Source organism: Lichenostomus cassidix, chromosome Z (genome assembly GCF_008360975.1).
Source record: "Lichenostomus cassidix isolate B80296 chromosome Z, HeHo_3.0, whole genome shotgun sequence".
Lineage (NCBI taxonomy): Eukaryota > Metazoa > Chordata > Aves > Passeriformes > Meliphagidae > Lichenostomus > Lichenostomus cassidix.
Window position 1 is genome coordinate 41147910 of NC_139511.1, and position 14781 is coordinate 41162690.

The 14781-nt window shown below is 42.4% G+C and overlaps 1 protein-coding gene across 3 annotated transcripts in view; it reads left to right on the top strand.

Moving 5' to 3' along the window:
* Positions 1–14781, top strand: part of TJP2 (tight junction protein 2) — a 64390-nt gene that overhangs the window by 19725 nt on the left and 29884 nt on the right. Inside the window, exon 1 of one of the 3 annotated variants that reach the window (XM_085041887.1) lies at positions 1109–1324. The exons of the other annotated variants lie outside the window; for them this stretch is intronic. Coding sequence (XP_084898013.1) covers positions 1262–1324 — 63 coding nt within the window. The 5' untranslated portion in view covers positions 1109–1261. Of the gene's footprint in view, positions 1–1108; positions 1325–14781 lie in introns of those variants that run through there. 3 annotated transcript variants of the gene reach the window in all.

Consider the following 14781-nt stretch of genomic DNA (forward strand, 5'->3'; position numbering starts at 1 on the left):
CAGCTGTTTTGCCTTGCCATGCTGTATCTCATGGAGAAGTTCTTGATGCCAGCAGCTGTCACAGGATCCTCTGTGTGTGAAGAACCTGGCCTCCTGTCCTTCATTTTTGCAAGTAGTCCTTGCATATGATTTTGTTCATACACCAGACTGCTAGTGTTGCAAAAATCTGTTGTATGGTATCACTCACTTGTAAAACTGAGAGGAGGAACAAGATTAAAGAAGAGCAAAGTTCATGCTTTGGCATTTTTTGAGCTTTTTCTCTTCAAAATTGAGGGTAGACTATACAAAGTAACAGGCTGTTTGCACTTTTTTTAAAAACATTGGCTTAAGAAAGATCTTCCCTTACAGTTGGTTCTCATTCTTATTTTCTTCCTTCCAAGAGTTGATTCAAGTATTGCCTCATCCACCCAAAATAGCATAAATACAGGAAGACAGCAGCACTTGGGGGAAAAAGGTCTTTATTTCTGAATATAATGTGGTTGAATTTCTGCCCATCTTCTCTTCCTGAGTGCTTTTAGTGACCACTCATTTCTGCAAGCTTTTGAGAATATTTAACTCAATAACGTGCTTGTTTTAGAATATGTATTTACAGCCTCCAAACCAAGCAATTTGGCCTCTGAATTAATACCAGCGGTGTGGACTTTCAGGACTGATATGGAAGGCCGTGAGGTGGTGGGAAGGAAATCTGACCAAGGCTGTGGACGTGAGGAGTCCACCAGCTGTGAGGGGGATTTCACATCCATGTCCTCCTAAAAACACACCAGCAGAAAAGGTGGATGTGACGGACGCATGCCCCTTGGACAGGACAGGGCTGTGGCTACTGTCCGAAAGCCTCACGTCAGAAATGCTGCCCGGGCTTGTGCCGCGGGCCCATCGCTCCCGTTTACCCTGTGACAGGCGTCGGCTGCTGGCCGCTGCCAAGGGCAGGAACACAAGAAATATTTTTCTAAATGGAGAATAACAATTCTTTTCTTCCCAGGGAGAATGGAAGTGTTTTTTGCCTCCCCGGGGCGTTTGCAGGCATGATTGGCTGGCGGCGGGGGCGGCCGGGCCCCGGCAGGACAAAGTCTCTCTGTGGAGGGCTGCTCAGAGCCGGCTTTGTCCTGCCGGGCTCCGGCCGCCCCCGCGGGGCTCCGCCGCAGCCCCTCGCCGGCGGCCCGGCCGGTTCCGTGGCGGGCCGGAGGCGGGAGAAGCATTCCCGAGGCTGCCGGGACGGACCGCCAGCCCCCGGGCCGCGGGCGGCAGGCCCGGCGATGTTACTATGGGAGCGACGCAGGGCTCCGCCGGGAGCGGCCCGCGGGAGCCCGCGGCGGGGGCGGAGCAGGTCGGTAACATCGCCGGCACCCACCGCGCTCCTCCTCCGGCTGGCTCCCCGTCGGCACCCTGCCCCGGCCGGGGGCCCCAGGGGACGGGACGGGAGGGGAGGGGAGAGGCGGGGGGCGCGGGTAGCAGCGGCCCACAGGTGTGTGTCTAACCCGTCGGACTCACCTGCGGCCGCGAGGCATCGCCGACCCAAGCAGAGCCGAGCCGAGCCGGGACGGGACGGGACGGGACCACCCGCCCTGCGGCGGAGAACGCGCGTGTGATGCGGGAGGACCCGCTTAGCGCGGGCTGCGGGTTCGCTCCGCGCTTCCCACCGGCGCGGGCTGCCGGAGACAATGCTGGAGCCGAGGGCGGTGGGAATACCGTGTTTTTTCCAGTTAAGTGGGAGCGGGGAGACAGCCTGTCCTCCGCAGCGCTGGCCGGTTCCTGCGGTGCCCGAAGGCGATACGTAATTTTGTATTTTAAATACTGGTTGGGCTCAGGTCAGTGTCTTATCCGAAAATACCCCAGTTTCTGTGGAGGAACAAATTCACAAGTTTGATAAAGAAAACCTGCTTCTCCCTCTCACTGGTCCCGGGTTTTTTTCTTTATTTTTTGGTTTTTTTTTTCTTTTTTTTCTTTTTTTTTTTTGAGACTGTAAGTTGCTGAACTGCAGCAATTAATGTGGCTATGGAGTAGCAAGCAGCATCTATTAGGAGTGAAGGGGTGGTGTGGTGTGCGTGCTGGCATGCAGAAAAAGAATTTATCTGTAGTCACTTCCCCAAGACCCACGAGAATGTGGATGGAAGCCATAAACACTTATTTAAGCCTCATATTTTGTTTAGTGGCTTGTTGAATAATCAGTACAGAGTATTCTTTGTAGTATATGAAATCTATTTGTGTTAGATAGTGTCCCATGTTGCATATGTTAGTGGTATTTACTGGCCATCGGTGAACTACCGGTTGATTGTTTTATGTGATTATTTCCAGACTCTCTGTGTTTGAGTTGTTTTTTTGTTGGATGGTTTGGGTTTTGTTTGTTGTTGGTTTTGTTTGGTTGGGGTTTTTCTGGCCACAGAGGTTGTGCAGTTGATGTGGTAACTTACTCCACCCTTCTTGTTCTGTTATCTTCATCCTCACCTGTATTTGAGCGTTTCATCTCTTCTTAATCCATCTTGTAAGCTCTTTGACACAGATCCCAGTGTATTTGACACTGTTGCTGCAGTACATTTGGTAAGTAGGTGTAATCATTTGCTGACGGCTCTGGTGAGAGAAATAGAAACAACTATAATAATGTGCTGGTGACTTGCCTTGCATGAGTCTCTTGGGGATGAGGTTTACATGTGGTGTTCTGAGGTGGATGGAAAGTCTAACTCCTGCACTTTTGAGCTACAGGAGTTACAAAGCCTGAATTTACAGATGTACACTTGAAATGGCTATAGGTTAAATACTCCATTTAAACAAAACTCTAGTCAGTATGGAATGATTCCTGAAGTAAGACACTTTGCAGTGTATTCCAACAAATGTTGTACTGCCAGACTGTGTTGTCTGTCTCCTTCCATTTGTTTCAAATAGCAACCTTTTCTTGGTCTGTTTTTATCAGTATTGGTGAAATTGTTTGGAAGTTAATGGCAGTACTGGCTTGGCAAAAAGTGTGGGTTGTCAGGTCTCAACTGAGTGTTTGGTCTTCAAACCATTTTAGGGATTGCCTTTCATGTAAAGAAGTAAGAATTAATTGATTTAGATAAAGCTTCTTTTTGTTTCACAGCTGCGAGTCCATGCAGTATGGAAGTAGGTTGTGTTGGCTATGAATTCAGCGCCAGCTTCTCTGTCAGCAAAATGGGAGCTTTAGCTGATCTTTTCTTCTGGCTATTGTGTGAGGCTGTGAGAAAGCTCGTGTTTCTTATGTGGACTGAACTTAAGTAGGGAGACATTGTCTGTGTAGCTACTGCAATGGCTATATTCCTTATAATACAGTTACTAATAAGGCCATAATTCCATTTCTCTCATAAGGATATTGGTTTGCTCATTATCTTGTAGAAAAAGAGAGGGAAATAATCCGGAGAGATACTACACTGTGAGTTCTATCTCCCTCTTTATTTTTCCTAATAAAGCTGTGCAAACAATATAAAATTTATAACTGTACTACGAATTCTGACTGTAATTCATGGCTGTGTTAAAACTTCAAATGAACTTAAAATCAGTTCATTTTTTAAAACCAATATGGAATGTATTTCTTACCGTGAAGATGAAGAACTCTCCAAGACTTTAATGTGATCTGTGCTGATAGGACAGACATGTACTGCAAATACCAGCCTTAAGGCAGAATTATGTTCCTGAGTGCATCCTGACCGGAGTGTACAGTGGAAAACAATATGTAAATGCATTTTTTCTCAATGCTTTGTGAGAACAAAAACATCATCTAACTTACTAAATAGTAGGAGAGATGCCTTCATGAAATCCTCAGGCATTTCTATCCCACATCCTCAAAACAGAGTAAAGAAGAAAATGCTCCTTCACAGCCTGCAGTTCTAGCAGTTAACTGAAAAGGCAGATAGTCAGCAGCAGCTTTCTAGGTGTTTGTGTCTTGTGCCCTATTAAGTAATCAGAGAGCAGTATCTTTTTGTGTATTCTGCTGCTGGAGTCTCTAGTTCTGATAAACAATTCTGTGTGAGTGTTTCATAACTGAGTTTTGGATGGTTCTTGTCAAAAAACACAGTATTAAAAAAAAAAAGCCACCTTGGAAAGAAACCACTTCTGATCTACAGCATCTGAATACAGCTACAAGAAATGGTGCACTTATTTATTATTCATTTATTTATTACTTAATAGTATGTATATACTTAGCCTGCTCTATCTTTTGCTTGCACATGCGTGCCTATTCTGTGATGAGAGAGCATTCCAGATACTCACCCCTTATGATTCTGAGTCAGTATGAGCTTTTCAGAGAGAATGCAGGATGTCCAGCTAGACTGTCATTCTAGGCTCCACAAACAAAGCTGTGAGAGGCAAATTGTTGGCCTTTGACTGAACTGAGCAGCTTGCTGCCAGGGTCAGTGCTTGGCACTGGTTGCTCTTCTTTCTATGTTCCAGCACTTGCAAAAACCTAGTGGATAATGTGTGTTTCTTTTAATGGCCATGGCTGAGGATTCTTCTGTCCAGCCAGTATTCAGAAGCTTTTTGAGGAGTTACAGAACAGGATGAAAAATAACTTACATGCTTTATTTCTTTGTTTTCCTAAGTAATTCTTATTCCAGAAATAAAGATTGGTCAGTGGTTTTGGTTATTCTGTTTGTAGAGCTGATACATTATTAAAGCAATTGAAGTGACAGTAGCATAGCTAATTGGTAGCATGTGTGTGCAGGCTCCTTAGATGATGCATAAGACCTCCTTTTTCTGTGTGGAACTGTACTTGCATTCTTTTGTCTGTGGGCTAAGTAATTATTATAGTTTGACTGTAAATTTTTGTTTTCTAACGCTTAGTTTCCTAGAAGTCTTACAGTGGGGATGCTGTTTTTGACTTGGTACTTTGGCAGGAACTCCCTTTCAGTTGCTGGCAGTTGACAAATACTTGTATGTGCTTTACCTCATTATGTGTTACATTAGGGCAAAAAATCCCAATGTCAGCCTTTGATTGCAGGTGGATGCCTACTGACGTTTCCAATAGCTGCTGTGCACTCAACTCCCATTTGGTGATAATTCTTTCCTGGCTGTTCATGTGCAATGCCCAATGCACCTGAAAGATTTAAGGATCAGTTAGCACAGTGTGAGAAGGGGAGGGGTTGTATAACTCAGAGACACTTGTTAAATTTTTGGTAGAATGTGAGAGCCCCTGTACCAGAGTATTGTTGATATATCCCTCCTTGCTGTCCTTTTGGTGTATGTGAAATACTTATACTCCAGTTCTGACATATGTGGTTGTCATAAGTATGTTTTGTCATTTTCTGAATGGCTTTTTGTTTGACAGGTTATTGTGATGTCTATTTAATGTTACTGTGGTGGTGAACCATAGAATTTAATTAGTTAAATGCTATCTATTAATTTCTCTCTCCTGGTTTTATACTTTGACCTAATTTTCAGCTTCTTTTCTAAGCTTTCTTTTCCTGCTTTATCTTGTAGAAACCAGTAGATAAATTCCTAATGTCGTCTGCAGCAATAAGGATGGACTGAAATTCTTGGATCGCAGTAATTTGAAAAAAGGATTAAATTGGTTTTAGATTTTTTTAGAGCTTATTCATCTCTATGCAAGTACATAACTTCATTTTCTTTCAGATGAGAAAAAAGCAGAACATTTTATTATGGTTTGCTTCTGCTTTGTGTGTCAGAAGGTTCTTGAAGTATATAATGCTCTTTTATGTGGTTCAGACCACAAGAAGAAAATTTTCTATTCCAAATCTCGATTGAGAATGAACTTTTAGTGGCTACCAAAATGAGATTTGCTCTGGGTGGTAATTTAATGGAAGCATTTCTAAACCTTAATGATTCCGAGCTGTTTAGTTTCCCTTCAGCCTCATATGCAAAAGGATTCTCTTGTTTTCTTCCTTAGTTCTTTTCAAAGCCTCATGTGGTTTGTGAAAGTTGCAAAAGGAGCAATAAAATTTTTTCTGTCACTTGCTGAGCTTGTTCTAGTTAGCTTATTCTTTGTGTACTCAGTTTGCAGTTCAGTGGAAATGGCCCTATTTCATAGGGATGTGTGAGTTTGGCTTCATTTAATGGTTGGAGTGATGTCTGAAGTTACTTACATTGATGTTACGTGCATGTGAACTTGGTTGACTTGGTAGAAATATTGCATCAAGGGCTCTAGTTTTAAAATATTCTGCTGGCATCCTTTCAAGTGAAGCAAGAATGGCTGCAGATAAACTCGGATTAGTGTTATAGGAATGAACCAGACTCGTGAAAGTCACTGTCTTGATACTAAAGAAAAGGGGCAGCTGACTTCACCCCTCTTCCTCTTGGGTTGATTTACTGCTTGTTTGTTGACTGCTGTCATTAACATTTTTGGTAGGAGTAATTGCTGCATAAGCTGGAGGCATATGTGGTAAGTTCTTTATAACAGTGTGTTCAGATGTTAGCAAAGTCATGCATACAGTGTGCATAACTGCGTGGTATACTTTTAGTTCACATCCAGCCTTGCAAAAGGATTGAGGGGAAGGAGTGGAAAAATTTCACCATTCTCATCTGCCCTTTTGTTGCTTTCTTACCTCAAAGTGTTTTATCAGTGTTCCAGGTACGGGTGAATTTTAGTGTAATACTGCTTTATGTTGGATGATAGGTTGCTGGTGACACTGTCCCAGAAAAATTCAGAGCTGTGGCTATATGATTAATTTTGTTGTTTGAAAAAAGAATAATAGTCATTTGGAGGCTCTGAGGAGGAAACTTTGCTGTGAGTAAAGGGATTCTGAATGTGTTCTACTGAAGCAGGTGCAGCTGGCTTAATCCACTGTCTCATGGTATTTGAGGTATTGGGAGGGGCTGGGTGATTATTTGTTTCCTCTTCTTCCAAATATACTATGAGGGGTATCAATATAAAACTTACAGACCTAAACCCTTCAAATGCAATCTCCAGATTTTCATTTGCGTCTGTGCATGTCACTGTCTGGATGAAATAAAAATTGCTAAACTCCCTTTTTCAACAGATTTTGTTTTCATTTTCTGTACGTGCAAGACATGTTAAAGTTTAGGAATGAACTTCAGCAATGCTCTCTGGCATGACTGAGCAGACTGTTGAGACATCTTGAGAGGGACAGGTGAGTTGCTTAAGACCTTGAAGGCAGGAGCGTGGTGGTAGAAGGAAAGGAACGTAGATTGGTATGACTAGTGTGACTGGAAAACAGTGAAAATTTGGCTAATATATCGAACTGTCCATTGTGGCATGTATACGAATGATGCTGAAAGTATGACTTCAAGCTCAAAACAGCTAGATTTTATAGAGTTTTGGTATATGGTCAAATTTCTATTTTTTTTTAATAGCAAGTTGAATTAGGTTCTTACTGTTTTGGAAACTTAAATGCATTTGAAGCTTTCCTTTATCTACCTTGTGTATCAGTGTGACCTTCAATTTGGCATTTGTGTTCTGCGAGGTTTGTGATATGGCATTGGTAGTTGTATGAAATGCATTCTATATGTGAATTTTATGGGGTTTTAAGCTTAGATATGATCAAATGTACCGTTAAATTTTATGCATTACTCAGAGCTATATTCAGGTTTATTTCCTTCAGCCAAGAAAATAAAGCTAATGTGACAGTGTGTAGTAAGATTACATACTTACACTAAACATACACACAGGAATGCTTGACTAAAAGTAAAATGCTTCCAAGGATACAGCATATCATTCTTCTATTAATAGAGTGAGAACAAAGGTTACTAGAAACCTTAACAGGGAAAGAAAATCTGGTTTGGGATGAAGCTTGGAAACTAACAATTGCACCATTGTTTGAATTGTCTTGCATTATGACTGGATGATTAAATATAAATGCGGGCCTGATTGGATTGTATCCCAGTAATGAATTGGCCTTCTAAAAACCAGTTGCAGGAAGTGGTAGTCAGGTACCCAGCTTGTTTTTCTCAGATTCCAGAGTTGCAGGTGTTGAATAACCAATGGAATAGTAATCTGTTGGTGCTAGAGTTGGTCACTTCTACTGCTTGGTTTGCTTTTGAATACAGATGCAGGAAAATGAAGCATTCAAAAAGTGCCAGTACAAAGTGTACCACTGAAGTTGAATAAAATTATAATTAGAACTTTGGACAATGTCATGCATGTGGTGCTTTGGTGGGTGTCTTTTTGTTGTGGTTTTTGTTGTTGTGGTTGGTTGGTTGGTTGGGTTTTTTTGTTGCTGTTTTTGGGTTTTATTTTTGTTTAAAAATGCCACAAGAGTAAAAGCTATGTTTTAGCTATGCTTATTCTTTATTTATTTAGAGAATAAATAATTCATTAAATGAGGCACATCAGGAATGGTGGCTGCACTTTATTCCACAGTTAATTTTTTTCTTAATAAAATCTAACTTAATGAAATTGATTATGTAAACCTACTGAATTTAATTTACCTCACCATCGAATCCTGATACTGCAATCACAAAATAGCAAACTTCTAAATTTCTTCTTTATTATGCCAAGAAAAAAGGGTCCTCTTGAACTCAGCTTATGCACAATCTGCTGTAGCATTTTGATTCTCAGACTTCATTTGTCTGGGCATCCCAAGCACCAGAAGGTACAGAAAGAGTGTGACTGCAAAGAAATGTGTTAGGTTTACAATCAAAATGAATGGGGATGGCTGAGTTAGAGACAGCCTTTAAAGCTAGTGTTGATCAGGTGAACTGTCCCTTCAGCAGTGTTACCTTCTTGTAGTGTGTACAAAAAACCTTCCTAGCACCATGATCTGTGTGACAGGGTCAAAGTCTAGCAAAAACATTCAGAAAATGAAACTGCAAATAAACTCTTCACTTTCCAGTGTGTATATACATATCAAACATTCAAGTACACTTGATCTGTCAGCCTTTTACCTAGATTAATTCTGATTTTCAGCTGAAATCACTTGGCTTCCAGGTTTTTATCTCCTCAAGCCTTGCTGAGTTTTTCAAAAAGGGGTGGTGGAGAAATCTACTTTACTGCAAGATTGGGCAAATTCTGTGCCTCAGGAGGTGAGGTTTGTTTTCTTTAGAGCTCCTTCAACACCTATGGGAGAGTAAATTGCCATTTCCCCAGTGGCTCCTCCACTGAACTGGTGCTGTATGTCCTAGAACACTTGGGAAAAACACCTTCTGGCTATCCTCTGTGAAGCAATATGTGAAAAGGAAGAAAACTTTAATGAAAAAAATATTAGTTGCTAGAGTGTTATTTCTCAAGAGGCAAAACCTGTTTTCTGAAAGTTAAAATAATTTAACTGGGGAGGAAGTAGAGGCGGGGGACAGGGAAATGGGATCTGTTTTGGTTTTTTTTTTCCCAAGCTTCAGTTTACTATTTCAGTTGAAGCAGTTTCCTCACAAATTTTGAAGAATTAATTGCTTCCTGTTGGGGGAACACTGGAAAAGTTTTACCAGGGCAATGATAGGACTGTTGTTGGGCTAAAGTTAGAGAAGAGAACTTGCTCCTGGAATAGATCTAAACTGAATTTCTGAGCTTTAGGTTATCAGTAGGTAAGACATGAGTATATTTCAGCTGTGTTTTGAATTCAACCAGTTTCTTTCTTTTCCCCTCTTCATCCTGAACTGGCTTTTGTTTCATTTTAATAGGATACTGTACTGGTTTTCAGTGATGCATATGTAAGCAGTAGAAGTCTGTAGAAGCTGTAACAAGTGCAAACTACTCCATTCATGCCTTCCACTCGTTCCAGAAAAGTCTTATGTGTGTACTTTCAATTGACATAACATATGGGGGTTGTGAATTGATGCTGAGTTTTAATGTTTGGAACTTGTTACACTCTGCTGCATAATACTGCTTCTTGCCCTTCTCACCATTACCCTATCTCTGCCTCTGATCATGGTAAATGTTGATGTGCTCCTGGTAGCACCAAAGTAGTTCAGGTGGCTGCTTTTGTAGGTAACCCCCTTCCACAGTTATTAAAGAGGGAATGAGACTGGAAATCTCTGCTAAAAATATTAGTTTCTTCAATAAGCATCACAGTTTTTAAAAGACACCACAGAATTCCTAGTAAATTCTGCATACTTAATTCAAATTATTAACTGTTGCAGAGATCACAGGTACTGTGAAATACAGGTGAATTAATTTTAGAAAATCTGTGTGTGTGTGTGTTGTTTACTTTTCAGGTGTAATGAGAAATTATTCTTCTATGTCAGCAAAATCAGGACCTTAAATAACCTTACAGTACTCTCTGAAAGTGTAAACTGCTTAAGTTCAGGTGAAAAGTAGTTTGGAAGAAAAGGTTTCTCTGAACATGTAACTATAGCTCTGCTCTTTATTGTTAAGTACTAAAATGAAGCACTGCTGATTTCCAGCTACCTGTTTTCACGGTGCCTTGGAGTCTCTGTGCACATTTGTGCGTGGTTTATCTTTGGAGTACCAGATGTTTCTCTTTTTTTCAGAACATGGAACTGCATGGGGAATAGGTTTATTTCCTCTTTATAAACAGTGCGATTAATTCTTGAAATAAATGTGGTGAAAAGGCGCTTAGTAAAACTGCAATCAATGAAAAACCAAACCAAACAACCCAACTCCAACTGTGTGATGACGGGGTACGTGTTTGAGATGAAAGAGAGCGAGCAAGAAGCACCTAACAAATTTGTTTTCATTGGAAAATGACCACGTTTTCTGTCCTCTTTACTAGGAAAGTTTTGCAATAGGATTTTGGCCTGATGAGAATTCTCAGTGTTTTTATTTTTGCCTTGTGCCGATGGTAGCGCTGGCAATCCTTCGGGCGGCAGAGCGGCCAGCGGAGCGCCGCCGGAGCCCCCTGCCGGCCGCGCGGGGCACTGCCGCTGCCGCCGCTCGCACAACCGCGGCGTTCCCGCCGGAGCGCGGGGCACGGCTGCACGGCTGCACGGCTGCGTTGGGGGTGACTGCTGCGCTGGGGGTGACTGCTGCGCTGGGGGTGACTGCTGCGCTGGGGGTGACTGCTGCGCAGCTGCACTGCTGCACGGCCGCACTGCTGCGCTGGGGTGACTGCTGCTCTTGGTGGGGTCTGCTTCAGGCTGTAAAGGGCCCTGCAGATTCAGCAGGAAGGGACAGCGCTGCTCCTGGTGCTTGTGAGCCATTGTAGCATGCAGCATGCAGGGTGGGGGGAAGGAAGCGGGCTTGCTTTCTGCTCGTCTGTGCCGTGGGGCCAGATATATTTAGCGTGTGTATGTGTATAGATGAAAAAATACCTTTTGCACTGCACAGGGCACCCCCAAGGGTCACACCATGTGCCTGAGACAATTTTCCAAACACTCCTTGAACTCTGTCAGGGTGGTGCTGTGACCACTTCCCTGAAGAGGCTGTTCAGTGCCCAAGCACCCCCTGGGTGAGCAACAGTTTTATACTGTCCAACCTACATCTCCCCTCACACAACGTCAGGCCATTCCCTCAGGTCCTGTCACTGCTCACTAGAAAGAAGAGATCTGTGCCTACCCATCCACTTGTACTCACAAGGAAGTTGCAGACTGCAATAAGGTCTGTCCTCAGTCTCCTCCAGGCTGAACAGACCAAGTTCTGGGTCTTGGTCCAAGCATAAGCCCACAGCTGGTTCTCATATGGCTTCCCCTCAAGGCCCTTCACCATCTTTGTGACTCTTCTTTGGATGGTTTCTAATAGCTTTATATCTTTCTAAGTATTGTGGTGCCCAAAACTGCACACAGGACTTGAACTGAGGCCACGTCAGCTTAGAATAGAATGGGACAATCAATAAATGTATAATATATTCTCCTCATACTTTTTAAGTAGTCTTAAAGCCACTTGGGAATGTCTGTTTTCCTGTCTTTTTTGCATTAAAAGGGTTTTTTTTCCTGTTTGTTTCCATGCCCCTGACTAGATGGCTAGTCCCAAAGAATAGTGGTGAATGGGGTTAAATCCAGCTGATTGCCAGTAACAAGTTGTGTTCATCAGGGCTCAGTACTGGGTCCTGTCCTGTTTAATATGTTAATTGATGATCTGGATGGATGACACTAAGTTGGGCAGCAATGTTGATGTGCTGGAGGGTAGGAAGGCTCTGTACAGGGATCTGGGCAGGCTCGATCCATGAGCTTCAACAAGACCAAAGGACAGGTCCTACACTGTGATCAGAACCCCAAGCAGCAACACAGGCTAGGAGCAGAGTGGCTGGGAAATGGCCAGCAGAAAAGGGCCTGGGGCTGTTGGTTGACAGCAGCTAAACATGAGCCGGGGTATGTCCACTTGGCCAAGAAAGCTAATGGCATCCTGGCCTGTATCAGCACTAGTGTGGTGAGCCGGAGCTGGGCAGTGATTGTCCCCTTGTATTCAGCACTGGTGAGGCCATACTTCGAATCCTGTGTTCAGTATTGGGCCCTTCGCTCCAAGAAAGACATTGAGGGGCTGGAGCATGTCCAGAGAAGGACAACGGAGCTGGTGTAGCATCTGCAGCACAAGTCCTGCAAGGAGCAGCTGAGGGAGAAGAGGAAGCCTGGAGAAGAGGAAGCTCGGAGGTGATCCTGTCACTCTCTGCAACTGCCTGAAAGGAGGGTGTAGCCAGCTGGGATCAGTCTCTTACCCCAGACAGCTAGTGACAAAATGAGAGAACATAGGCTTAAGTTGTGCCAGAAGGAGGTTTAGATTGAATATTAGGAAAAGTTTCTTCATAGAAAAGGTTATCAAACAATGGAACCAGTTCCCGAGGGTTGTGGTTGAGTCCGCATCCCTGGAGGTATTTAAAAACCATGTAGGTATACTCTTAGGGATGCAGTTTTGTGGTGAACCTGGCAGTGTTAACAGCTGGACTACGTGATCTTGAAGGCCATTTCCAACCTAAATAATTCTATGATTTAATCCGTCCCTTTCCTAAAATCTTGTTTTCCTGCTACATCCCTAAAAATGGAGCCTCATCTGTTGTCTGAGTTGATCTTAGGTGCAGAGTTCTAATATTTATTCTGCCATGTCCCTTGGCCTGCCAGTTCAGCTCAGAAAAATGGCAAGAGAGTAATTCAGTGAGGAAAAAAATGAGCAGGTTTTTTGTGGCTTTAGAAAGCTGCCTTGGCTTGCTTTAAAGAGCTAAACAGCAGAATTCACAGAGTGAGTCACGGGCTGCATGTAAATAAGCAGGAGGAGTGTGGAAATTGGAATGGTCAGAATTTGTTTAGTTCATACTACGTGAAGCTGTACCCAGCCTATGAGGTTGTGTGTTTGGGAAGAAACAACTGCATAGCCAAAGATGAAAAAGAGTGTTGGTCTCCTGAGAACCTTCCAACGGTGCCCGGTTTTAGAGGCAAGGAAACTTCGACAAGTCTGAGGAGAAGAAAGCAACTAGAACACAAGCAAACAAACAAATTAAAAATGCAACCCCCCCCCCCTTAGATTTCCATAAGCTATTTCTAAGGTGAATTTTGACTTGACCTCAAAATATTTTAAGAAAATCCTCATTCTCCATTTTCTTCCTTTAAAAGCGCTTAAAGAAAAGTCCTTTTCAGAAGTCCTGCCTTCTAAAAATGTTCCGTATAAATGGTAAATGTCTTTTAAAAATATATAGGAAATATAGTTTTCCTAGACAGTATCTTACTGTCTTGAACAGAAAAAAAAATACGTAAAAAGAAGTTGCTTTTTTTTTCCTTCCCCAAAGAGTCTAGTATATGCATTACTCATGTTTGTATGTGCAGCCTCCCCATTTTTATTGAGGTGTTTGTTTAATACAGAGTTGAAACAAAACAAATAAAACTATCCAGAGATTATGTATTTTATGCCATAACCCAGCAAAATGATGCCTTATGGCACATTTTTTATGATCTTCATTTCAGTGTCCAAGTTAGTCCCTTTCTATTTTGGAATTGCAGAAAAATTAAATATGTACAAAACTCAAATCCTATGCTTCTATTATTATGTGTGTTTTTTTCCTGTGCTTGGGCAAATTTCTGCAAAAATTCTCTCAGTTGGGGATGCTGTGAGCCATTGGAAGAATGCTACTGCAGGGGCTGCTGCCCCAAGCGGATTGTGTGATATCCTTCATTACATTAAGCATTGTTTGTCATTGAAATGCTGTGAGATAGATGAAGTGATATGTTTTGCATTAAAAAGCACACGGCTTGTCAAAGATCCAGATCAGCATAGATCTTCTCTGTATGTGCAACCTTTTTCCATCCCCTTGGGCTTATTCGTTAAACAATTTTTTGTGCACTGGGAGATCTGGGGCATTATGCTGTGAATGTTAATATCAAGGCTACAATGCAAATGAGACCTAGATGCATTTGTCCATTAATATTCTCAATAGTCTGGTGAACAGTGCTCTTGCCCTTCATCTCCCCAGTTCTGGATAGGAGTGGATTCTAGCTCCATTTGCAGTGTGGAAACTGTTGTGCCATAATGCAACAGGAGGTAGAAATGAATGCAGGTTCTGCCACCCTAGAATTTTTCCTCAACTGTTAGCTGGCTAAAACTCCCACAATGGGAGAAGGCTGATCCCTGTTTTCCGATTACAGGGGAGGTTCTCTTGTGAGATTTGTATTTGACACAAATGGAGGAAATCTTTGTGTTGGCTTCCTTGCACAACACCTTTCAGGGGAGACAGCTACTTGACTTGAAGTCAAGAAACCTAAATTATGCTCTTGGCTCTGCAGCTGAGAGCCTTAGTACTGGGTATTTTGTAAGTAGTAGTTTTGCTAACTGGAAGCAAAATTCGTAGTGAGATAGTGCTGAGCACAGTGTCAAGTAATGACTGTGGGCATTGTTCATGATGGATTCATACTATTCCTGAAAGAAGTAAAACAAAAGACCCCTTCATTATTGCTTTGTTGACATTTGATAGTTCTAAACGTTTTCATGACACTTAAGAAGTAAAGATTGGTCTGTGAATGCCCAGAATAGGCTTGTTGTACTTCATGCAG